The sequence below is a fragment of the Palaemon carinicauda genome, chromosome 8 (genome assembly GCF_036898095.1).
Source record: "Palaemon carinicauda isolate YSFRI2023 chromosome 8, ASM3689809v2, whole genome shotgun sequence".
Lineage (NCBI taxonomy): Eukaryota > Metazoa > Arthropoda > Malacostraca > Decapoda > Palaemonidae > Palaemon > Palaemon carinicauda.
This window is the reverse complement of record NC_090732.1, coordinates 60,828,484-60,855,753: the sequence shown is the minus strand read 5'-3', so window position 1 is coordinate 60,855,753 and position 27,270 is coordinate 60,828,484. Positions and strand designations below refer to the sequence as shown.

General features: G+C 37.4%; 1 protein-coding gene across 1 annotated transcript in view; it reads right to left on the bottom strand.

Moving 5' to 3' along the window:
- Nucleotides 1-604: 604 nt before the first annotated feature.
- The window catches only part of LOC137645741 (uncharacterized), a 326,800-nt gene continuing 300,134 nt past the window's right edge, over nt 605-27,270 (bottom strand). Inside the window, exons 9-10 of the mRNA XM_068378640.1 lie at nt 3,544-3,654; nt 605-816 (exon numbers count right to left, since the gene is read on the bottom strand). Of these exons, the coding sequence (XP_068234741.1) occupies nt 3,555-3,654 (100 nt within the window). The 3' untranslated portion in view covers nt 605-816; nt 3,544-3,554. The remainder of the gene's footprint in view (nt 817-3,543; nt 3,655-27,270) is intronic.

The following is a 27,270-nucleotide window of genomic DNA, read 5'->3' as shown; positions in this document are numbered from 1 at the left end:
GAATGTTCAATCCTGTTAGGTGGCATTGTTGATAGACCTTATTAGCTCATGTGAAGGTGAATACAGTCTATTCAAGGATAGCTCATAAAGGGGTTCCACTGAAAGTGTGTCTTGTGTGGTACACTGTTGATGGTACTGAAGGTTCTCGGCAAAATCCCTTCACCACCAGCAACATGACTAAACAGATTTTTATAAATTTCCCTCCTTTATTCCAATTTTCTCTAAAGTGTATATTCTCAAAGAGCCACTTTAGGGAGTACAGAAATGACTTTTGATATTGCTAAAGTGTTTTGATATACAGTAATGATACTTGAGAGTGGTACTTCATACTTCACAGTCGTGTCATTACACATTCATATCTTAAAATTTTAAATTGTTTTAGCTGTAATAAATCCATTTACTGTAACTGTTTGTGATTAAAAAAAGTATCAATTAAATTAGACCTACATAAATCATACTTTAATTCACCAACAATGCAGCCATCTCTATGATTTCATCTCCCAATAATTTCATCTTCTTCAGATGGTAATACTGTATACAGTACATTACAATCGATAAGACTTGTGCAAAAGTGGAGGCTTTGGTGGATAAAAAAAAAATTAAAAGGATAAATAAAAAAATCTATTTACATAAACCCAATACAGTATTATACAACCATGTATACAGCAGCATTTGGAAACAGGCCTATGCATATGATTGTTCAACTTTAAGTTGTTAATTGTTTACATGGCTCAAAAGTTAAAGAAAAACGTATTTATCTTCACATACAGGTGAATACATATGTCTAAGGGCTAATTGCAGGAGACAAGAGCATACCTGAAAAGGAGAAATTGATTTATAAAAATCAGACTAAGTTGAATTCACAGAGTAAAACATTAGATCTTTGGCTGGACTACATAACCATAGATAGAGGAATCACTATTAAAAGTATGTTATATCAAATGGCAATGAGATTATGTCTTTAGCAAGGAATCCATAAAAAGCAACACCAGCTATTTATTAAAAATATTGGATGTTTACATGAATTTAGAGGTTATGAGACATTTATAGCACAACCTAAAAAGTAAATTGAAAAAATAGGATACCCAACCACTCATAAATTCTATAATTGTGCTGAAATTGTGTTACTCATAAAAGTTAAAAAGTTTGTGAGAGCAGGGATGGGGAGGAAAAAATTGACTGTCTGCATCATGAAAACTAAATATGGGTGAAAGATCATAAAATGGATTAGTTTAAGGTAAGATTGAATGTGGCAAGAGTAAAGAATATGATAGTAGAAGTGAAGAAAAATATTTTTCAATAGACATTTTAAGAACGACTGGGTTCCAAGAAGAAAAAAAATGGCTGTGCTATGATGAAAAAGATGTGGAGTTATTGGTAGGTATAAAGTTTTGAAAGTCTTATGAAAATATATATGGATATAAGCATGTTTTTTAGAAATACCGTATATAAAATTTAAAAAGTAATTTGTGTTGTTCTTAGCTATTCAAACCTAAGCCCTCCAAAATAAGGGAATGTTCTCAGCAGAGCTAAAAAGGCCGATGAATTTGCTAACAACGTAGTTAACAGGTAGAGAGTCAGAACGAGTAATCCCAGGAACTCTTCTGTCAAAGGACTCTTTCCTTTTAACTTTTGGCTCAAGACTAAGAGGGGTGGTTGAGGTGAGAAGTTCAACTTTAAAGGGCTCAGATTGTATAACTAGGAAAAATACAAATTACTTTAACATTTTTTTGTGTTTTTTTCTACATGCATAAAAATCTTTCATCCTTTAAAATAGGGAGACTCGCCTCTTGGTGGGAGGAAAGCCCTCTTAGAATTAAAATGGTATATCCCAGTCTCCCTGGTCCCATACAGGGGAAAAGTAAATGACTCCAGCAACCTCTTATCAGCCCATCATAGGGATGAATAGGCAGATATTTACTTGCCAGTACTTGGTATGTACCAAGTACTGGGTCAATGATCTACTTGATTTTGAAATATATGGCCTCGAAGAGATTCCTGATGAATACAACACTTTCTAAAAAATTAGCCGAGAACAAATTCATCCTAGTTATATAGCTGTTCAATAATAAAATCTGATAGGCAGATGGTTTATAAAGTAGTTAATTTCAAGGCTTTTTAAGTGAGAAACTTGGTCTCACTTGTAAAGAATGGAGGGGATTCAGTATCTAAAGGTGTTTAATGGATGATGATGATGGATTAAGATAATAATGTAGCCACCAACCCCCACTGCATAAGAGTAAGAACATCAAGCTAATATCCCTAGTGCCAGTGAGTTATTTATCTTGATAACCTAATGAGGCTTATGTAAACTATAGATGACACTGCTATAGGCATAAGCTATCATGTTCTGCATAATATTAAAGATTGTGTTATTAAGCATTAATCTTATGACATGGTTCACCAGGATTCAAAAGCTAAACATTTCTTCATGTTTGTGACACGATATTGAACTTCTTCAGTAGAGCCTTAGCCTACTTATGTCTTAGCTAATGACTTTGATTGCCCCTCCCCATAAAATATTCCAAATGTCTATTAAACTCCCCTCATAAATGTTACTTTAGAAATTTGCCCACACTCTCCTCAGGGCATAGGCAGCTCTATTTCTATGGGGAATCTCACCTAAATTGATGTTACAGTCTTTGACTCACCTAATAGAATATAGAATCAATCTATAAAGAATAAAACCTTGAAAACTAACTGAAAGTAGGAATTAATTTAACCTCTTATTCATATTCTCTCTCATATAATAATCCCAAAAATATTCAAATTTTTTCTTTTCAGTTTCTTGATAATATTTTGTATTTACTGAATGATGCCAACACCAATCATATTCTTGACACTTGGAGAATTTTATAAACGTGGAATGAAAGCGAGTAAAGCTTCATTCAATCTCCCCCATTCCAACGCATCTTATAAAGGGTTGTTCTATTTTATATATCTGCATTTCTAAATATTTTTTGTCCTGAAACAAAAAGGAATACACTGTAATGTATTATAAGATTGGCTTTATGAAGATGTTTTGTACTTATTTGAAATTATCTGGAAAAAATAAGAATGAGTTAACATGGACAACTTTGAGTTTACTGAAATTCTCATACACTGGCAGTCTTCTCCAGCACTCAAAACGAGACATGGGCATTTAAAAAATAATTCAGAGCTGGAGTGTGCAAAAACAGTATGATAAAATGAGAAAATAGCTGAGATATATAGTGTTTAGAGGGTGAAGAAAGAGACGTTTAAGGATATGACGAGATTAACAGAGGAGCAGACATTTTGAGAAGTGATGGGTATTGGTGTACTGAACAAGGTTGCAAACAGAAAGAGAAGCCTATTAGACAAAATATAAAGGTCAGGGGTGAAGACTTATACCAGACCGGAATTTAATGGGAGAGTGCATAGAATAGAAGAGTGGTCAAAACCTCCAAGATGTCTGACCCCATTAAGAGAAGGAAAACAAAAAAATGTAATACCAGCATGTGAAAATCAGAACACAAATTGTTCTTTACATAAAATGAAGATTATATTTAACAATTCCATTACCTAAGAAACAATTATCTGCGAATAACTTCAGGAGGAATGTAGTCTTCATCCACCTTCCTAGCCTTTTTAATTTTGTGCGGGAAGAAATGAGTACGATCTCTTTCTTGGACCCTGTAAGTGAAAAAAAAATCATCATTACTTCTAATCATGATCTAATATTCAGTACATCATAAACTTAAGACATCTCAAAGCAATTTTATATTCATTACATAAAATCCCTAGTTATGCATATTAGTTGTAGAAATGTAATAATGAAAAACTCATCAAATGGAAACTTAAATGTGATTAGATAGGGTATCATATTTTTCTTATCAAACTTGGTAGTTTTCCACTGAAAATCATGATAATGTGGAGGACATGCCATACTTTGTTACTTAATATTAATGACTGGCCGGCAGGATACTTGGCACTTAGGATAATCATAGACAAGTCTCAACCCTTTATAACTGAGACATACAGAGGTTCAATAACCACAGCTTCACAATGGTCATCAGCTGCTTTGGTGACTTAGAGCAGCTCTAGGTATAAAACTAATCATAAACTGTACTGATATGATTCTTTTATTTCAAATTTGTTATATCCTATGATACACAAAGCTCTTAATTCAACTATGCTGACTTTCTATGTAGACAGAAGTGTCAAAGTTAAATAAATTACAGAAACATGAACCAGTTAATTCAGATCTTAGGATATATCCTAGGGTAGGTTTAAGCTAATATATGTTTTAAGTTATCACACAGTATGTAGAATTCTGAAGAAATATAACCTATTTATTTTATAATGATACCCATTCATTTTAGTAATGAGAGAGTATTGCACCTGAAATGTTCAAATTAAATAATGACACCATTCTTAAACACTAAGCCTTTAGTATAAATCTTTATATCACCATTGATACAACATTTCTTTGTAAATGTGCTTTCTGCATGGATTGTTGTAACGAAGACGCCTACATATTTGATAAATTGCTAGGGCTAGTAGCTAGACATCATTATAGGTTCTATTGGGTGTGAGATGCTGGTGAAGAAAAGAGAAAAGAGTAATTTCTAATAAAAACAATATGTCGTGGTTAAGATTTAAGAATACGGTTTAGATTACTTCCAACAAATCACCTAAAAAAAAACATGGACTTCAGATTAACTGAACTAGAAATCTATTAGACCAACGAACAGCCCTGCATTTATCCTCCCCCTTAACAGAACCTACAAATCTTCAAAAGTACAGTATACTGTACCAGGATTTTTAAAAATATTGCTTAGCAAAAACTGACTTGATAGGCCATTCAGCTGCTGATAAAACACTCTTAAAAGAAAATTTTCAATAAAAATTAAAGGAGGTAGCTGCACTCTTAATATCTTGTACCTTTACGGTAATTGTTTACAACACCACGCTCTCCATTTACTTCAACATAAATCAATTCTGCAGTTCTCATCTTCTTGCACAGTAATTAGGTGGTTATTTAAATTCTGGGAAAGCAATAATTAGCAAGATAAATTGAGGAAGGGGTTAGGGATTATAAAAAGAAAATAGCTTGGTTTCCTCACTAAACGACTTTGAACTGACATGTCAACATAATCAACCAAACAGAATTCGTGATGCCAGCGTACATAAACAGAAGTTTGTGATGCCAGCGTATATTTGAGATACTGTATATTCAAAATATACTTAATTAAAAATGGATTAATCACTTAAAAGTGTCCATAAAGTATGCAATTTACAAATAGTGACACTTTTGAGTAATCACTCAATTTTTGATGAAGTATAATTTGAATATACAGTATATCAAACGTACGCTGGCATTACGAACTTCTGTTTATGTACGCTGGCATCACAAATTCTGTTTCGTTGACTATGTTGACATGTCAGTTCCAAGTTGTTTAGTGAGGAAACCGAGCTATTTTCTTTTTATAATCCCTTCCCCCTTCCTCAACATATCTTGCTAATTATTGCTTTCCCAGAATTTAGATACCCACCTAATTACTGAGCAAGAAGATGAGAACTGCAGGATTGCATTATTTTGGAGTAAATGGAGAGCATGGTGTTGTAAACAATTACCACCTTTACTTTCAAGATATGGACCTAAGTCCTTGTGAGCTTCTGTGACCAAACTTTTAACAATAAAAAACATTGCAACTTTGGTTATAGCATAATTAGGGACCCCAATCCCACAAAACAAATTAAGGACACTGCCTCTAATGCCTGTAGTTTTGTTCAAAAGATACTGAGTAACTCTTAAAGGACAAAGAAACCCACTTTTTACTGAAATACTTTCATCTATTTTTCGAGGATTGTGAAAAAATTGAGGCAAATTTAAACTTATAATAAATTTTGGCTCTAAAGAAGGACAAAAGGGACAAAAGTATCTTGTGTTCCTCAAACAAAGCCTAATTTGACAGACAGCACTTTTAGTTCACTTATGCATCTAGCTGAAGGTAATGCCAACTGGAAAAGTGTTTTAACCGTGAGATCTTGAAGAGAAAGATTTCCCAACCACTCAAATCACAGATCTTATAAATACTATAAAACCTCATCAAAATTCCAGAAAATTTACCTTACTAGAGGTCTTTCCATACTAAAACGATCTAAAACCATTCACTATAATACCGGAAACGAAGAGATCTAATCCCAGACACTTGAGGACATAATCAAGCATGCATCTATATCTCTTAACTGCTGGAAAAAAAGTTTATCATAAAAAAGGAACTAAAGAAAATTAACGATATCCAACTAGTCCTAATCATTAACAGATTTCTAGCTTTGCACCAATAAGAATAAAAATTCTACTGTTTTCTAAATAGATTATTGGTAGACTGTCCTTTGGAACCTATAATAGACAGTCTAGAGGTCATCAAAAACCCTTTATTTCGGAGGATACAGTGGATAGATGTGGCACGAATGGGTTTGGATGAATCCACTTTTAGATTAGCTGTTTCAGCTGAATGGCAGCCATCTTGGACACTTTGACAACAGGGGCACAGATCTATGAAACAATGGCCAGAGAGAAGCATCTTACTGTTTTCATAAATCCTGAATTTTATTTAACACCTGCTGAATCCTGGAAAATGGTGGGAATGATAAGAAGTAACGAGCACTTATCTTATGAGGGGAGTATAAAAATATCTAGACTTACATTTCAGCACATTAGGGATAAGCAGATGTTTAAAAATACTGTATTAATGATATCGAGAGAAGAGATATAAGGATCCAATCATCTTGGTGTCAAAAAGATCAGCTAGAAATGTGGAAGAACAACGTTTCTTGCTGTTGATGGTCAACATAATCCAGAATTGAAATCTTTGTGAGAAAATCTCCGATCTGGGAGACACTGTGCACCATCAGATTTTCCTGAATACAGTCAGCCCTCGCTTTTTGCTGGTATATTCTTTGTGATTTTGCACGTTCGCAACACAAAGAACGGCAAAACTTATTAAATAAAAAAATCACATATTCGCGATAAGTACAGTACTCTATCAGCCCGATGATTTCAAACAGACTGTGCTCCTTTACACTGGCATCCTTCGCACAATTTCCCTCTCCATACAGCATGACACACCATCTCTGGCTCACTCGGCTTCAGTCTTGCATCGTTTCTTCTCGTTGTGTGCATCTCCTGCTTCGGTCCTTTTTAAGCAGAATCACGTTTTGAAGTAGTGTAAGAAGTGATGTATTTGTATTGTACTTACTCCTGCAGAGTGTATATATTTACAAGGTAATGTACTGTAAGTGTGTGATTCCCTACAGTAATGTGCAAGACACAACGCATCAAGAGTTGCAACATGGTTCATGACTGCGTAGAACTTCATACGGAAATGGATAGTACTCTTTGTATAAAATGTCTACAATTAGTGAATTTTAACTATTATTGTATACATATCGTACAATACAGTATTACAGTAATGTATAGTATTGTTTATTAACTATACTGTACAGTACTGTACATAAATACTACTTTACTCTACAATAAGTACAGGTAGGTTACCTGTATGGTGAGTTGTCAAACAGGGAGAGTTGTCCTGCCGGAAACAGCGAACACTTACAGTACAGTATGAGCATTACCTTAGCTAATTAAACTGTATTGTACTGATAGTACTTTACATATATTACATTGATATACACTATTTCAGTAATACTGTATACACTAAAGTATCTGCGAAGTGTTATATTAGATGGGAACAACAGTGATTTGTTGTTTTAGGTGTCACATTGACTAGTGTTACGTACTATACTGTATGTGTACTGTACCGTATCTTTACCATGTACAGTATGTAGTAAACAAGTGCACATGTACTTTAAACTTACTGAAATGTGTTCATTCAATAATACAATACTTCTACTATGTTACAAACCAAGTAAAAACAATATTAGAGAGTACTGTACTTAGTGTGTTAGTTGACCACACGTAGGCAATGGGCAGCGAGTTGATTGGTTAGGATTTAACCCAACCTAGGGCAGCAAGTATTTGTGGATTCTCGCTTTCTGCGCCTGTCTCTGTTATCTAACCTCCGCGAAGAGTAAGGGCTGACTGTTGTGCAATAGAACTACTGGCTACAACTTGAGGAATTAGGTTATTGATTGAAAAACAGTAGATTAGGCCTGAAATATGACTCTGAATCAATACATAACCTGCAAAGGAGAGTACACTACTGTATTTCCATCAACACTTCTGAGATTATTACCACCAAGCAGTAAACACTGTCAGAAATTAGCTCGTAAATCAGGAATTGAACGGGTTTATTTATTGATTGTAGTCAATGGCTCAAATGAGGGCAATATATTGACATCTACAGCAAATTTAGGTAACAAACGTGCTTGATATGATTCAAAACATCTTTGGGGCATCAAAGATTTAGAGACTAGGCTGAACTGGAATTAGCAGCCATTCTCTGTAATAGTGATAACAATTGAACGACACATATCCCCAACAAAAACATGGAATTTAGAAGTATATATTTTAAAGTCTTGGAGATAGCCATCTCCGAATACTTTGAGGAAAAAGCCGCATCAGAACCTACCTTAAAGACAAGTTATAAGATTTTACTCTAAGGTTTACTCATAAACACATTATTTAAATCTGGCATGTTATTGCTTTGTATATGCTGAGGTTCAGGGACGTGAGGCATCATTTGTGTATTGGGCCCTCCAGCATAATTGTGATGGATTACTTGTGTATTAAAACTATTCTATTATTTTAACTATACATTTTTTCACTGAATATATATATTCCACAATAAACTATGTCTCTTTCATAGTAAGGATCACAATGGTAATAAAGTCAGGACTGTTTGTATTTGGCCAACTAGTGTACATTAAACACATAATGAGCTAGTGGCTGAGCATACAAATAAACGAAAACGCACTGTCACCCGGAACACGATGTACTGTAATTGAGTAGCTTTAGCTAATACATTACCAACAACAATGAAAATTTAAGAGATTCTACTATGTGATGTGCCAACAACAACAAAAAGTTAAGAAAATCTATATGATATGATATGCCAACTCCCAAATTAAGAAAGAAAATGCTTAAGAGCACTTAATTTAGTGAAAGGAGGGATATAAGGATCCTCACTACCAACTCAAGTCTTCTGCCTAGCAATCTAGAGGTATAAAAATACAACTATGGATGCAGAACTGTCAGGGCTTACAAGCAGAAAGATCAAAAGTAATGAAAGAATTTGAGACTAGACTTTGTTAGGTAAAGTGAACAATCAGAACCTTCACCGAAGAAATACTAATGTGAAAATGACCACTAGACTCAGCTATGGAAGCCATGTTAGTCTAAGTAATTAGACAGGCAAGTCAGACTTACCACCAACAAGAAAACTCTCTGGCCTTCTGAGAATAAGAAAGGAAGTTGAGGGGAGCGTTTTAAAAAATAGTTTTCTATTAATAACCCCTGTGTTTTTGCATGAATCAGTTCGATATTTTGGGTATGGGTTAGTTTATGCATAGCAAAAAGGTTAGTATTCATATATTCTTTGCATCTCTGCCTTTTCACTAGTACCCCTGCCCCCTTTAAAAAAAAAAAAAAAAAAAAAAAAAAAAAAAAAAAAAAAAAAAAAAAAAAAAAAAAAAAAAAAAAAAAATGCCATAACTATTGCATTCAAGAGCTGAAATTTATATGGTAGACAGATACTAGATAAAAAAATAGAGTAAGAGAGCAATCCTTGTTTTTATTATCATTTGACTCTTTACAAATATTTTTCAATTTTTAAAAATCTTTGATCAATTTCTTGGAAAAATTCATCCCAGAATTATTTTTCGGACCAAATTTCTAAAAAAATATAGATAAATTATTTAGCTTTCATTTGCTTTTTGTTTCATCGAGATTGGTGAATTCGTTACATCTGAATTTCCATTTGAAGGTTGATAAGTACACTATAGTTTCGAGAAATCGGCCTCTTAAAGTTTTAGGATAATATTTTTTTGCTTGGCTGCCCATTTATTTGCTTGTTGTCATACATTTTGAGGATTTTATGACAAATTCGATGTCTTATATCATATTTGTGCTATTTGTGATTATTGCTTCTTGTGTAATGCATATTCTACATATTTAGGCTTCTGGTCCTCCTCCTTCCTCCTTCTTGGAAAGAGTATTATCCTAAATTTGGGGGTGTCAAGAGTTGCCCACATTTTCTCTCATGGAACATAGATGTTCCATACATTTTCTTGGTCTTGACATTGTTTCTTCTTAACAATGATGTATTAAAAGCCAAAAGAAATAACTTTGCAAAACGAAGAGTCAAAACACGAGGGAGGTTGAAATGATAAGTTTGCAGTCGAGTTCTGACCTGCTACTGGCAGTCTGTTGTTATCGTTTCTTCACTCAAGCACCTCTTTGCTATTGCCGAATCATAGTGTTGCCATGTACTGTAATTAGATATTCTTATTTGATAGGTAAAATGAATTTATTACCAATAAACTGAAGTTACCAATAGATTATATGGAAAATGCAATTTTCCCGATGATAGTAGGGTTAAATTTTTGTTTTATATCTCCAAAACCATAACAAATTCTTCAATAAAATTTTCTGAGATTATAGAAAAAGGTGTACAGTATGAGTCCGTATGCAAAACATTGCAGGAAATTATATTTTTTTTTTTTTTTTTGTCAAATGCACCCCTTAAATAAGTGAGATCTTTTAAAGCTCAACACTATCAAAACTTGGCTGGCAGGTGAGTATTGGCGTGTTCATATCAACAACAACTCTGTACAAACCTACTACTATTCTCTTCCTCTTGAACTTGAAATTATTTTCTCTCCTTAGCTGTTATGAGAATCAAAAGTCGGTTGTTCTGTTTATGACACAACAGCTTACTACTGCGCAAGGTAGATTCTCCAGTTCCATAAGCTCTACAACTTGAGCATATTTCATGAGAGGAATAGACAAACTTCGTACCATTCACAATACTGTATTTATTTATAACACAGTACTTTTCCTGCGCTGGAATGCTAAGAAATCCAAAAGGGAAGATAACTAAAATACAGTCATACCTCTCTTTACGAAAGACTCTGCTTACAAAATTTTCAAGCTATGAAACAAGATGCGAATATTTTTGAGACTCACTTTACGAAAAATGTTTCACTTTAAGAAAAGATATGTGCCAGCTAGGCCGAGAATAAGAGTTGAAGAAAATTGGTTCAGACAGAAAATGTAGTTCTAGTCTATAATAGGGGTAACTATAATAGTACAGTTTTGTACTGTATGTATTGTATTATTTTTCATTTATTATTACATTGTTGTAATAAACGGATTTTGAGTGAAGCGAAAAATCTATTTTTGGGTGAGATAGCCATGACGTACTGATGGAAGGTTCCTTCAGTAGCTTCCTGAGGGTATATATGACTACAGTAGATATTCCCAGAGAATTAACTAAAGGTTTCACAGAATTCTAACTTCTGGCGCGAGTACCCATAAGGTTTCCCTTTAGGATATCGTATAATAACAGGGGACGTATGCTTGACACGCCATATAGCTATCTGCACCCCACATAGCGTCTACGCTTCGAGGGGAAAGTGTGGCAAGTATTAGGAGGAGCCGTTACAAAACTCTCCTCCTGCGTTACTGTTACGGTACCTAGCGATGTAAACAAATGGCCGCCATAGCTATCCGTCATCTTGGTTTACGTCACATCTGCGCGCTCCATTCCTTGATTCCATCCAGCGTATCTGTCAGCCTCCATGATACAATAAGAAAGGGAGGGGCCTGACAGGCCAGAGTGGAGAACGAGGGCGGGTCCATCAGGACGTCATGGCTATCTCACCCAAAAATAGATTTTTCGCTTCGCTCAAAATCCGTATTTTGGGCTCAAGCCATTACGTCCTGATGGAAGTGTACCAGAGAATTAGTGTATCGTGGATTTTCCCCGTATCGGTAGTGCCTTCTACTTCAAACAATATTCCTTTGGTCGGATGACCTTAGAGACCGTGACATCTCCATTACATGTCACTACCAATGGCATAAACTATGACATGGCTTCCTGGCCCCCTGGCTCCCTGGCAGGGAAGTCCTGTTTGGACGAGAGGAACATCTCAAAGTATCCTGATGAAGAAAAACTCACCTGTAGACAAGGATCTTGTCGGTCTCGCAGACAGACCAGGAAAGTTGAGTACTTGTGTGGGAACAAATATTTCACTTTTCTAAGGTGAGCTTATATCAGACAGGAGCAATATTATAACATGAATTATAATAAAGGTCAAAATAGGGGCAATAAAACTCTGTAACAGTAGTGTATTTCATATAGTGGGGCGAAATAAGACGCATATGGTAGCGAGATTTCTATTTTATTCAAGAAAATATTCGCGATATGAAATAAGGTGAATAATTTACAATAAAATTATTGATTAATAAACATAGACTGAGGACTACATAAGACAAGGGTGTGGAATCTGAAAAGGAAAACTTGCCATTACACACATGGGTTCCAGGGGAACTAAAAGTCTTTTAAAGTCACAATACACTTCATGTCCAAATAAACATGTGGCACACGTGTTCAAGTCTATGTTACTTCACCTTGTAGAAGAACAGTCTTTCGTGCCACTAAGTGGCACTTAAAATCACTATGTATCGCATTAGGGTCAACACAGGCACCCGTTGAGTTAGAGTCCCGAAATAACTCACTGTCCTACGCAGCACTAAGCAGCAGGTTTTAATACACTACCTGCGGCTACCACAAATCTCTTGACTTCGTGCACCTGCTTCGCATAGTGTTTAAAGAACACTCTTGAGGATTTCCAGCATGTGAAAGATCGAAGGCTTTCGAAATCCATTCCTTGGAAGAAATTTAAGGAAGAGCGACTTTTATAGGATGGTGACCTACGGGTGTACTGTCCGGATCTGCTCTGCGAATAAAGAAGGTGATTTTCGCCTTTAGTTGTTTAAGTGAGAAATCACTACCCGATGTTTCTCCTTTAAAGAGTTGTCCTCCGCCAAAGTCTGAAGTTCTTCGAAGACAGACCTTTAGACTCTCTACAGGGCATTGAGAGACATCTTTCAGGGGCAGATTCTCCATGGGCCCCACCTCTTAGTAGGGAGTTCATTCTTAGCGAGAAACGTTGGGTCAGGGAAGAGGGTAAGTTCCACTGATTCAGCGAACTGTATCTGGCCCTCTTCTCTAGATAAAGCCACTATTTCTGGGTCGACCTGTGACGCCCGGTGAAAAGGGTCCTTCTTTACACTTTTCTAATATAAATCTTCCAAATATACTAGAGAAAGATAAAAGCATGGAATGCAGAGGTTACTACCCTCGCGCGATCACCTTGTGGGTGTCGTGTATACAACAAGGGCGTGTGAAAACCACTGTTCACAGGCTGTCTTCCATTTAGATAATCCCTTCATCAAAGGGGAGGGCCGTGACAGGCCCTAGAGAACACAGTTGGACTACCCCACCGACACCTACTACTCGCGCCCTCCAGGTCATCCTTCTGTTTTGGACTTGCCCGCTAAGTCGATAATTGTTTTGTTCGGTGTTTTTCGCAAGTGATTGTCGTTAATTCAACATGACTGACGTTGCTACTTCACCTTTACCAATGTTAAGTACCATAGTTTGTTTTGACAGTTTATTTCAGTACCGGGCATTTGTTCTTTTTCCAGTATTGTGGATTTTAGTTTTGGAAGCGGTTGGCCTGCCTCGGTATCGGCAGCCATTTTGATTTTGTTCGCTTCGGTAGTTTTTCAAGTTAATATTGCCCATCTGGTACTCTGTCATCTAGGTTATATCACTTACATTTTATGACCAATATTATTATCTTTTATTTATTATTGGTTTTTACTATGGTATTTATTTGCTAGCAAGTCCAATTTGGACGAAGAATATCGATCTAGTCTTTGTTATAGTTATGTACACGCCTCAGGAAGGTGCTCGTTTTAGACTTTATCTTTATGTTTATTTGTTACGTTGTCGTTATTCTTCGTTCTTGGTTATTACAATTTTATCATTATTCTTATCACATTATTGTGTGATTTTGGTTCTTTATTATGTAACCTTGAGAGCGTGAACATAGAGTGCTCGTTTTCTGTTACTACAGTTACGAGTTACCCCTTCTCTCGTTTTCTTTATTAAGCTCGATTAGAGGAGGTGGATTTCCCGTTTTCCGTTTTATACGATCACGAGTTATTCCTGCCTCCTCTTATTCTCCGGGTTGATGATATTACGTTTAATGGTATTCACGTTTTATTGATGTGGTTACTGTTAATATAGCTAGCACTATTAATAGGTTACGTTAGTGTTTAAGTCATTATTTCGGATCGCTTTATGCCGACACCCTTAGCTCCGCCTTGAGTTATACTCCGCTATAATGGATACTCATTGGGTGAGAACTAGTCAGATACTTGGAGTGCAACGGTGAAATCCGGCACTCAGACTCCGGCTGAGGCCTTTTGCACACGAACCTTTGTCATGATTGATCACAATTACATTATTACGGTCCTTTTTTCATCGAATCTCCGGCTTCACTGGAGATAACACAGACGTTCAGCATTGAGCTTAATATTATCGTACCGTTGACGGTCACGATTTCACGATGACGGACCTTTGTCACCGGATCTCCGGTACAAACAGAGATCAATCAGACGATCATAACCAGGGTACGAACCCTTTTTCATGAATAATCACAATTTCATTATTACGGTCCTTTTTCATCGAATCTCCGGCTTAACCGGATATCACACAGACGTTCAGCATTGAGGTTAATATTATCTTACCTCTGATGTTCACGTTTTCACTATGACGGACCTTTGTCACCGGATCCCCGGTGGCAACAGAGATCACTCAGACGTTCAGAACCGGGGTTAACATTATTTTACCGATGAGGTTTATAGTTACATGTTACGTGGTTACTGGATATTAGTATTCTATTGATTCATCTGTTCACTGACCAGAGTCTCAAGGAACAGTAGATAGCCTCTCATGGCATGGTTGGTTTCGACCTGGCTTTTCATTAGAAGGGGCTAGCGTTCGATCCCAAGTACTGAGTAGAAATTTATTTCTATTTGAACACGATGTTGTATGGATATTTATCCACATATATACATATTTATAATTAAATACATACATAAATATAGACATTATTATTAGTTATAGTTATTTGGTTGATCCCAGCCTGTGAATAGGATCACTAACTAGAGTTTCAAGGAACATCCAGACTTATGTCTCCTTTCTTTTACAGAAGGTCCGCCTACATGGTATGGTTCCCGGAGTCATGCACGCTCTGCTACGAGCTGTCCTCCCTACTCCTGACCCATGATGTAAGTTGGTTCTAATTTGTTTCGTTTTAGTATCCTTTGGCGATGATTTAATTTGATCCGGATTTATGTATGCATTGCTTATTGAGGAGAACGGTCTTCTCCTTTATCACTAATCCCCTCACTTCTTTCAGGATGATGTTGAATCTCTCCGGCCTGCAAGAGCGGCTCTCCGCCCTTGGGTATCAAGGTTTGGGAGGAATGCTCCATCTGGCGGACCCTATCTCCTCGGAGTGTCCTCTCTAGGGTTGGACATCGACCCCATGGACGGGCAGGTAGGTGGTGATGAGTTTTGAGCCTTTAGCTTTGCAATTACCTGCGTCACCGACCTAGGACCCTCAAAGGATCCTGATGTTCATATTACCTTGCATAAAACCGTGACTGCTAAAAGCCAGGGGTAGAGTTTAAGAGCAGATACAACACATTCTAGGGCAAGCCAAGGGGCTATGACGGAGCTCAAAGATATGGTGGTGAGTCGGATCCGTTCAGGAACTCGGATGACTCCCCCTACAGCCCCAGGCGTATCGAAGTAACCTCCTTCGATAAAAACAACACATAGAAATTTGCCTTACATGTCCCATATATAGATGGTACCATAACTCTGGATGGCATAGACGTCCGCCCTCTGGAGGACCTAGAATTTACTCTTAGGGACTAGAATTCCCATTCAACGGATTCGTTCGATTGAAAGAGCATGCCTTGGTTAGGTTAGACAAGGTACCGAAGGTAACGGTAATATTTCCTAAAGGGCAGGCCGGATCTGTCTGGACCAGGATGTTGTCGGTCTGGGGGTACACTAATTCCAAGCTCACCCCACACAATGGGGACTACGCCATATCTACAACTGCTCTCATTGTTACCTTGCCTATTACGGATAAATTGACAGGTCTTACTATTCAAGCTGACAAAGAAGGTTCGGCCATGCCGGCTCTTAAAGAGCCGGACCCCACCTTGGGGAGCCCCTAGCCTCGATTTATCCCACTGAGACTTTGTTTCGGATATTCATGAAGAACCAATCTCTGTCCTTCCAATTCGACCTACACGCTTTGTGGTCTGCTCGGGTTAGTTGTAGGAAATACGTTCTGTCTGAGGCCTCTATCAGACAGGAACCGAGCAGGCTGATAGTTTCCTCCTGATGGGGTAAAACCCTCTCCCCTCAGGAGGAGGTGAACAAGGTTCTACAAGATGATACGAGAGCAAACCAAAATTGCAGGAAAGGCGGGGCCTCACTGCCAGAAAGAAGGTCGAAGACCAAAAGCAAGCTTTCTTCAAGAAGAAGCAGAGAGTTACCCTCTACAAAATGAACCGGGGTCACTGCCATCAATAGCCAGTTACCCACTCGTCATCACAGTCTTCCTCTGATTCGACGCCTATGCATCCGAATCCCCCTCATCAGGTGGGCTACCTCATGGATTCCCCGGGTACACAGCCCAACCCCGTTTGGATGCCCTCGCCTGCATACAGCCCTAGCTCCGAACCCTCAGGTTCCTTTCGTGGACACCAGAGAGGAAGCTACAGGAGTAGAAGACAGTTCCGCCATCGAGGCGGACCTAAGAAAAAGGGGGCTCAGGGAAGGAAAGGATCTGGGTTCACTCCCTCACAACGAGGTGGTCCCGGTAGGGGAGAGACTTTACCACTTTCAAGACCATTGGACCTTCGGTCTGTGGGCTCATAGCATAATCTCTAAAGGTTTGAGGTGGAAATGGATACAAGGTCCTCCTCCTCCACCAGTGACCTTCTCCCAGAAATCCACTCCCATCCTGAAAGAGTACACCACAGAGTTACTCAAGAAGAAAGCAATCAAACGGGACCGATCACCGAAGTTCCAAGGCCGCCTGTTGACAATTCCGAAGAAAGGCTTGTCGGCATTGAGAGTGGACCGGGACTTGTCAAAGCTAAACTCTTACATTCTCTGCGACAAGTTCCGGATGTTGACTATCTCTCAGGTACGGACCTTACTTCCCCGTGCGGCCGTCACCACCTCTGTCGATCTTACCGACGACTATTATCATGTGCCTATAGCTCGAAACTTCTCTTCTTATCTGGGTTTTCGCCTAGTCAGGAAAGCCTTTGCGTTCAAGACATGCCCTTCGGCCTTAACATTGATCCCAGGATATTCATGAAACTGGGAGAGTCAGTGTTAGAACAACTCAGGAACCAAGAGATACAGATCATTGCTTATCTGGACGGTTGGCTCATTTGGGCACGGTCGGCCATAGAAGGCAACAGAGCTACGAAGCAAGTACTTCGATTTCTCGACAACCTGTGATTTCGGGTCAATCTCCAAAAGTCTCGCCTGCAACCATCAGGCCACTTAGAATGGTTAGACATTCAGTGGGACCTTTCGAAGCACACGTTGTCTCTCCCTTCCAAAAAGGTAAGAGGAATAGCCTCCAAGATCAAGAATTTTCTCAAACACAAACAGATGTCCAGAAGAACCTTAGAAAGTATCATCGGCCTTCTCCAATTCACTTCAATAACAGGTGTCCTATTAAAAGCCAAATTCAAAGACATCAATCGAATTTGGAGAAAGAGAGCTACAGTACCTTTAAGAGACAAGGTCTCGAAGATCCCCTTTGTCTTGAAAATGAGACTACGCCCATGGTCCGAACCGAAGAACCTCTCCAAATCGGTTCCTCTACAATTCCCACCTCCACAAGAGACATTCCATACAGCCGCGCCTCTAAGTGGATGGGGGGGATTACTCCGAACATCAGATGTTTCAGGGGGCTTGGTCACCCACCATGAAACAGTCCCATATCAATGTTCTCGAAGCCATGGCAGTGTTCTTGACCCTGAAGAGACTCTCTCCTCCGAGGTCGAGCCACATCAGAGTAGTGTCAGACAGCACAGACGTAGTACACTGCGTCAACAGGGGAGGATCCAAGTCACCCAACCTGAATCGGATCCTGGTCACTATCTTCGCCTGGCCAACAGAAAAGAACTGGATCCTGTCAGTAACTCACCTCGCGGGAGTCCAGAATGTGAGAGCGGACTCACTAGCCAGGACGAAACCACTGGAGTCAGAATGGTCTCTAGACATAATTTCATTCCGGTGGATACTCAGGAACCATTAGAAGGTTTACCTATTTCCCCCAGTGAATCTTCTAATGAGACTTTTACACAAACTACGCTCCTTCCGGGGGGCAGTGGCTTTAGTACCACCTCACTGGCCAAGAACAGTTAGTTTCCTCTCCTCCTCGAGTTGAAACTCTGTCCCTTCCGGATCCCGTTCCCCAAACTGACTCAAGTAATCCAAACTCACTGTGTCAGATTGCTCAAGGATAGCCAAAACTCTAACTTTGTGGACTACAGGAAGTTTGCAGCTCGTAGAGATGCGAACATTGAACCGGAAAACGATCTCTTCATCGAATCAGACAAAAGGGACTCGACAATTCGCCAATATGATTCGGCCGTTAACAACTAGCAGATTCCCTAAGAGTTCAGACCATACTCGTATGTCTCCAAATATAGCCATCTCTTTCTTGAGGTTCCTATTTGGCAAAGGCCTAACAGTTAGCACTTTAACCACCATCAAGTCAGCTTTGAAGAAGATCTTCCTTGTTGGGTGTAACATTAACCTAGCTGATTCCTATTTCTCATCTATTCCAAAAACATGTGCTAGGCTTTGACCTTCGGTTCGGCCACAAAAGGACTCTGGTCTATGAATGGTGTCCTCAAAACTTGCAACGGACACGGACAATGAATCCTGCTCTTATATCACTCTTCTTAGGAAGACTTTATTTCTAACGGCTCTGGCCTCAGGTGATGGAATATCAGAACTAGCAGCTCTCTCACGAACCCGGAAAACATAGATTTCCTCCCTTCAGCCGAAGAACTCCTTTCTCCAGACAATGCTTTCCTAGCTAAGAAATGAGGATCCGCAAAATAGGTGCTCCCCTCGGAAGATTATTCTTCTTCCCCAGGATCTTTTCGCTGTGTCCAGTCACTACTCTCAAGGCCTTTTTAGCTAGAACTGCCACCCGCTCGTCTGGCCCCTTGGTTATCGGGGAACAAGGAGGTACTATTTCCATTCACGGTATCAGGCAACAAATCCTCTACTTCTTTAAACATACTAATCAGGAATCATTTCCTCAGGCTCATGATATACGGACAGTAGATACCTCCATCAATTACTTCCAGAAAAGGGACTTTGATGATTTAAAAAAAATATACGGGTTGGAAATCCCCTATGGTTGTCAAATGCCACTATCTAAAGATCTTACAGGCCCTTAAATACCCGACGATGGCAGCGGGGAGCCTTTTCCCTCCCCATTAATCTCTACTTCTTCCTTTCTTCCATCTCTTCTCTTCTCCCTCCTACCCGCCACTCACACCATGTCGCCACTCACACCATGTCGCCACTCACACCATGTCGCCACTCTCCTGGGTAGTTCGTTAGCCCTATGATATTTGCCATGTTTAATTCCTATGGTTTAACTGTTATTGTATTTACCATTCCTTTAATGTTTAGATATGCTTAGACATGTAAGGTTTGATGCCTTTTGCATTTGGACACTCAGTTGATTCCTTGTCTTCATATTTATTTAGCCTTACATTCCCTATGTCATTTGGCTAGTTTGTAATTTGATGTTTACTTACAGTATTATATTATATTATTGTCTTACATGGGGTTTGTATTCTCCTCATTATGTTATTACTTTATTGGGCTTGGAAGGCATTCTCTGGTACATTTTCACCGGCCGTCACAGGTCGACCCAGAAAAGGGATTTTGACGAAGGAAAAATCTATTTCTGGGGAGAGACCTGTGACGCCCGGTGAAACCCTTCCAGGTTATTTTGTATGGACCCACCCTTTCCTTGCCAAGCCATATGTTCTTGCAGAAGGATGTCCTAGAAGGCGCTCGTGTTAGGTGTCGGTGGCGTGGTCCAAGTGTGGTTTCTAGGGCCTCTGTTACGGCCCTTCCCTTTGATGAAGGAATTATTTAAATGGAAGACAGCCTGTGAATAGTGGTTTTCATACGCCCCTGATGTATACACGACACCCACAAGGTGCTCGCGCGAGGGTAGTAACCTCTGCATTCCATGCTTTTATCTTTCTCTGGTATATTTGGAAGATTTATATCACAAAAGTGTAAAGAAGGACCCTTTTCACCGGGCGTCACAGGTCTCTCCCCAGAAATAGATTTTTCCTTCGTCAAAATCCCTTTTTTAGGAAATAAATTATAGAAAATTGCGAGTACTTAAATAGTTAAATGTGCTTTGATAAAACATTTATGAACATTTGTTTTAAATTTTGGGTGTATTTAATCAATTATTGTTGACTACTTTTTTTGCTTTGCTTTTGGCTGTGATAAGACCACCTGATGTCTATCTGCCGCTCTCAGAATTTTGCGTGTACAAATACAGTAACACAGTATTGTTTTAGTATTTCTTAACTTATTCAAAACATCTATATAGTTAATATTACACAAGCACCAATGTGTTATAACCTATCATATTTTTCATTTAGTACATTTATAGTGTTCATTAAAATTCAGATCTCTCTTTCTCTAACAAATGAAATCTTTGTTTCTTCACAAAGTTAAAGTTAAATACTCACTGACATAGAAGGCAATATTTTAATTTCTCGATCAACCCGGGTGCGCTATAGCAGTCATTTAGGGCACAATAAATGTGTTTGGGCAGCATTTCAATTATAAGCGATAGTAATAAAACGCTATAACAGAGGGTTAGGTGTATTCATTAGTTATTAAAAATCCATCACGATTCAAATTATCCTCACTTTTTCCAATCTCACACAATGTCACATCAAACCATCTAGTATATTCTGCCCTTTTTTTATTTTTTTTTTCTGCATATGGTTTCATAATTGAGGTGGGTATAAGTTTTCATATGTCATCAAACTAACTTAAAACTGAAGTTAGGGAAAGTATTTTGGATATGGAATGGACAATTATCCTTCGGAACACTTCAGAAGTATCGTAAATTAGCATACTGCCATTTTAGGTAGTTAGCTATTGCTGATTAAATGCAAGCAAAATGGCTTTCGTGTTTTGCTATGTATGTAAGAATTTATATGGATATGGTAGGTAAAATATTTGTAATAACACAATATTTACTAAAATCTCAATATCATTAGTTATCACTGATCATTTGTGTTTAATGAGTTCGTTTGTTCACCATGATTGACGATGGAGCGTACATATAAATCGCATTCATTTCCTTTATTTACAAATTACATACGAAAAAGTAAGTAAAACAAAATTCGTAATAACAAAATCATTATATATTCAATACTTGGTAAGACAGCTGTTGCTGCAAAAACTAACCTAAACACAGATATGTAAATGTGTTTGTCTGTTCATTATGATCAGAGATGAACATGAACAAAACAATGGTTTCCGTTTTAGATTGTGCTTTTTGGCATGGTTAAGAAACGCATGATATAAGATCTCCTTTATTTGTTAATTTTGGATTTTCGATGATGCAACAAAAGCTAGTTATGGTTTTGCTATTCACCAGTCTTCTTACACAAAAGATATGACTTAAATTCATTAAATTAGTCCTAACTTTAGGTCGTGTTATAAAGGGAAATATACAGTATTTACATGCACCCTGGGTGTTTTTTTTTAACTTTTTCAAGTTATTAAAATTTTAAAACATTTTAATTATTTTATTTATTCATATTAATAATTTAATATTAAAAAAAATTCAGTATAGTACATAGAAAGTATTGAAAATGGGTAGGAAAAACGTTTGAACAGGTAACTTTCCGTTTTGCCATGGCCCTAATGGAAATATCCCCGTCATGTGTTTCAAAATATGCGATTTTCCATTTAAGCTGGGCTCTTTTCAGGACCCTACTGTATTTGCTATTTTGTATGTAAAGAGATTGCCGCATTTAGTGGTGTTGTATCTTTTCAATTACAGTTTGTGACCGTTACCTCTGGACTGATTTGTGCTAAGCGTGAATAGATTGTTGTAATCTACAATTTTTGTACCTTAAAGAATTTTGAATACTTTATTAACTGTCCCCTTAGTCGTCGAGTTTGTATATCAAATAAGTTCAAACGTTCCATCCTCTGTCTATATCCAAATTGCCTTAGTATTGGAACTAGTTTGTTGACCCTGGCTTGTACTGCTTCAAGTCTATCTACATCCTTCTAAATACTTGGAGCAAAGAACTGGACTCGGTATTTTAGATGGAGTCTTACTAGTGATGTGTACAACTGTAGTATAGTGTCATTGTATCTGTATTTGAATTGTCTCTTTATGTAACCTATTAGTTTTTGTGCTTTCTTTTCAGCTTTTTTGCTCTGTTTGGTGAACTTCAAATCCTTTCTGATAATAATACTGATATCTTACTACTGGTCCACACATAAGTTGCTGTAGGATATTTTGTTTACTTTACATAATATTTACAGCAAAATGTTCTGCAGTATATATTTGACTACACTGTCTGTATTTTGTGTAATGTAGTTGTATGAGAGAGAGAGAGAGAGAGAGAGAGAGAGAGAGAGAGAGAGAGAGAGAGAGAGAGAGAGAGAGAGAGAGAGTGTGTGTGTGTGTGTGTCACGCGCCTCGGCTCAGCTGAACGGCGATTCGTCAGTCGTGACAAAAACTAATGGCGGCCTTCTTCGGTCTAGCAAATAAAATAATCATCTGCATTTTATGTAACACTACTCAAGTTCATTGAATTCCGTAACAAAACTATAAAACACTCTTCTGTACATTTATTTACAGCGTAATATAAACAAACACGGTAACATCTACACAAACTTAGTTCGTGTGTAAAGCTATTTGTACTTTTCTCTATTGATAACAACATACTTTACAGTAGTATATACAATAATATGAAGGGATAAAGTCAGTCAAACATCATTTGTAGTAACCTGATATTGATATTATGTGAAAGGGAGCTATTTGTTGACTTTGAAAGTCGTAGGCATTTGAGTTGAGCTATGCATACCCTACTCCAAAATTTGACTCATGGGGTACTTGTACGATGCCGATTTACAAACAATTTCAAGCAACGAACAGCCTCTAGGTCCCTATTGTGTTCGTTGGGTGGGGACTGTCTGCACAACCGAAACGCTAAAATTAAAAAAAAATATATTCTCTCTCGTTCCCATCAATTACATCTGTGGGACTACTATACTTCCTCTAACCTGTAGAATCACAATAGTTTTTTTCCCTAGACCTCACTTTTTTATACCAATACAGTAAAATGATGTGACATCACAAATTCTACTGTCTGAGAGAGGAGATGAATTGCCACCAATACTTTTTCCCACCCCTCCCCTTAATCTGTGCAACAGTACAAAGGTCAGTCTTCCATCAATTACCTCCCATCCTTGAAAGTCAATGGCTGTTTACGCCAATTCAAGAGGTAGGCCAACTGTTAGCTCTCAATTTATCAAATCAAACCAGAAATATTGTCTACAACATATCCATCTACTTTTATAAGGAGACAAATGAGCTAATTCAAGTTGCATTAAAGAATAATTAAGAAATCTATCAATGGTACCAGACCTATGATGTAAATTACCATGAGGGGGCGTATCCCTAGGAAATATCAAGACTGAATTTACTAAGTTACCTTCCAAACATTTGAGAGAGAGAGAGAGAGAGAGAGAGAGAGAGAGAGAGAGAGAGAGAGAGAGAGAGAGAGAGAGAGAGAGAGAGCCTTATTTGCCTTATTCTATGTTTGGGTTCCCCGAGGTCCCTCAGTGTGAGGCACCTCGTATATCCACCAGAGAGTTGCTTATGCATCTTCCGGTGTATTTTGCATCTTCCAGTCTTGGATGGTCTGGGATGCATCTTAGGTGCTTATCGAGCTTATTCTTTAAACACATCTACGCTCACTCCTGATATGTTTCTTAGATGAGCTGGCAGCGCATTAGATAGTCGCTGCATTATTGATGCAGGTGCGTAGTGGATTAATGTCCTGTGTGCCTTCCTTAGTTTTCCTGGTATAGTTTTTGGCACTATTAATCTACCCCGGCTTGCTCTTTCTGATATTTTTAGCTCCATGATGTTTTTGGTAATTCCTTCGATTTGTTTCCATGCTTGTATTATCATGTAGCGTTCTCTTCTCCTTTCTAGACTATAATTTTAGAAATTGCAGTCTTTCCCAGTAGTCAAGGTCCTTAACTTCTATTCTAACAGTAAAGGACCTTTGTACACTCTATTTGTGCAATATCCTTTTGGTAGTATGGGTACCATATGACGTTGCAGTACTCGAGTGTACTACGTACATAAGTTTTGTAAAGCATAATCATGTGTTCAGCTTTTCTTGTTTTAAGGTGTCTGAATAACATTCCCATTTTTGCTTTACATTTAGCCAACAGTGTTGTTATTTGGTCATTGCATAACATATTCCAATTTAATATTACACCAAGGTCTTTAATTGCTTCCTTGTTTGTGATTGTCTCGTTATTAGGTCCCTTGTATGCATATAGCATTCCTTCTCTGTTTCCATAATTTATTGATTCAAATTTATCGGAGTTAAATACCATCCTATTTGTCTCCGCCCATTCATATATTTTGTTTAGATCTCTTTGTAGTGAGTTCCTATCTTCATCACAAGTAATTTCTCTACTTATTCTTGTGTCATCGGCGAAACTTCTCACTACAGAGTCTACAACATCACAGTCTATGACTGAGATCATAATAACAAACAGCAGTTCAGCTAATACCGTACCTTGTGGCACGCCAGATATTACCTGAGCTTCATCCGATTTCTCGTCATTTGCAACCACTATCTGTTTTCTGTTTTGCAGAAATTCTTTTACCCATTTTCCCATCTTTCCCACAATTTTATGCTTTCTCATTTTTTTCTCTAATATATTATGGTCTACCTTGTCAAAGGCTTTTGCAAAATCTAGATAGATCACATCTGTGTCTTTTTAATTTATCATATTTTTGTATATGTTTTCATAGTGTGCTATCAGTTGGGTTTGTGTACTTTTTACGGGCACAAAAGCGTGTTGACCTATATTAAACAAATTATTTTTAACCAAATGATTCATTATTTTCTTTTTTATTACCCTCTCATACACTTTCATAATATGTGATGTTAGACTAACAGGTCTAAAATTGCTTGCCTGTAGTCTTGATCCACTTTTGAAGATAGGGGTTATATAAGCTAATTTATGTTTAACATATATCTCGCTCATATCTACACTTTGTCTTAGCAGTATTGCAAGCGGCTTCGTGATAGTGTTTGCAGTTTTTTTAACAAAATCGCTGGAACTCCATCTGATCCGGCTGCCGATCCACTTTTAATTTCGTTTATAGCCTTGACAATATCTGCTTCATTAATATCTATATCCGTTAGATATTCAACATTTTCTTCTCTCATTTCTGTTTCATTATTCTCATTTGCAATTTTTGTCGTGAACTCACTCTTATATTTTTCTGCTAATATGTTGCATATTGCCTTTTTTTCATTCGTTAGCCGTCCTTCAATTCTTAGAGGGCCTATTTCCAATCTCCCTTTATTCATCTTTTTTGCATAGGAGTAAAGTACTTTGGGTTTTTTTCATATTTTGAAGTGTCCTTTCTTCTAAGTCCCTTTTTTCATTTTCTTTCGACTGCATAATCTTTTGTTCTGCATTTTCTATCTTACATTTTATTTCCATAATTTTCCACAATTTTTTTTCTTTTGCAAGATATTTCTTCCACTTTCTAATTTTCTGAAATAAGATCCTTCTGTCTCTCGGTATGCATGTCTTTTGTTTATTGTTTTTTTTTTCGGTACATATTTTTCAACAATTTTCTCCAGTATTTTGTACAGTATGTCCGTATTTACCTGTATATTATCACTTACAAATACATTTTTCCATTCTTTATTCAGTTCTTCATTTATTTCTGACCATTTCATATTCTTACTATAAAAATTATATTTTCCATATCCTTCCCAACGTTTTGTGCTTTGATTAATTCTGTGATCACTTGCTTTGGAATGGAATATTAATTCTATGACATTGTGGTCTGAAATTCCCATGTTGTACACTATTATTTCTTTAACATAATTCACCTCATTCACAAATACTAGATCTAGGACATTTTCCTTTCCTGTTGAAATGTGGTTTATTTGTTGCATATGTTCTAATAGCATATCTTGAAGCTTTTCAAATTGCCTCTTATCTTCTGCGTTACTATTACTCTCTTTTTTATATGTATACATACAACCACTTTCTTCTATCCGTTCTTTCCAATCCAGGAAAGGCAAGTTAAAATCTCTTGATAGGAGTACAATATATTCCAGTCTTTATGGTTTCTACATATATCTTTTTTTTCTATTATCATGTCAAACTCCTTAGTATTTGGGGGTCTGTAAACTACAATATTCACTAGTTTTTCAAATTCAAATTCTACCGCAATCAATTCACATTCTGTGTTGCTGTCTTTTTCACAGACTTTTCCTTGATTTAAGTCTCTTCCATATATTGAGGTTCCCCCTTGATTCCTATTTGTTCTGTCTGATCTATAAGTTTGGAAACCCTTTAACTGGTCATCACTGCCAGTCTCTTGGGAATACCATCTTTCACTTACAGTGAACCCTCGTTTATCGCGGTAGATAGGTTCCAGACCCGACCACGATAGGTGAAAATCCGCAAAGTAGTGACACCATATTTACCTATTTATTTAACATGTATATTTTTGCATCAATTATTTTGATTATTCAGTACAGTATGTTGATTTTGTTATTACCAATGTTTTACTTAATTTTTCTTAGGACTTCCAAATGAAATGTTTTTCTTTATGACGCCGCCTGAAACGACGGCGTCATAAAGTACGCTCAGTAAACAACCACGCTCAGAACAAAGAAGGCATTTAACGAGCATGATGAAAGTGATAAATAATGATACTGTATTTACAGTAAAAGTTTTTAGAAAATATATTATTACAAATATTATTTACCGTATCTATATAAAATCATACAGTACATACTAAGCAGGAAAACAATTTACGAGAGAGAGAGAGAGAGAGAGAGAGAGAGAGAGAGAGAGAGAG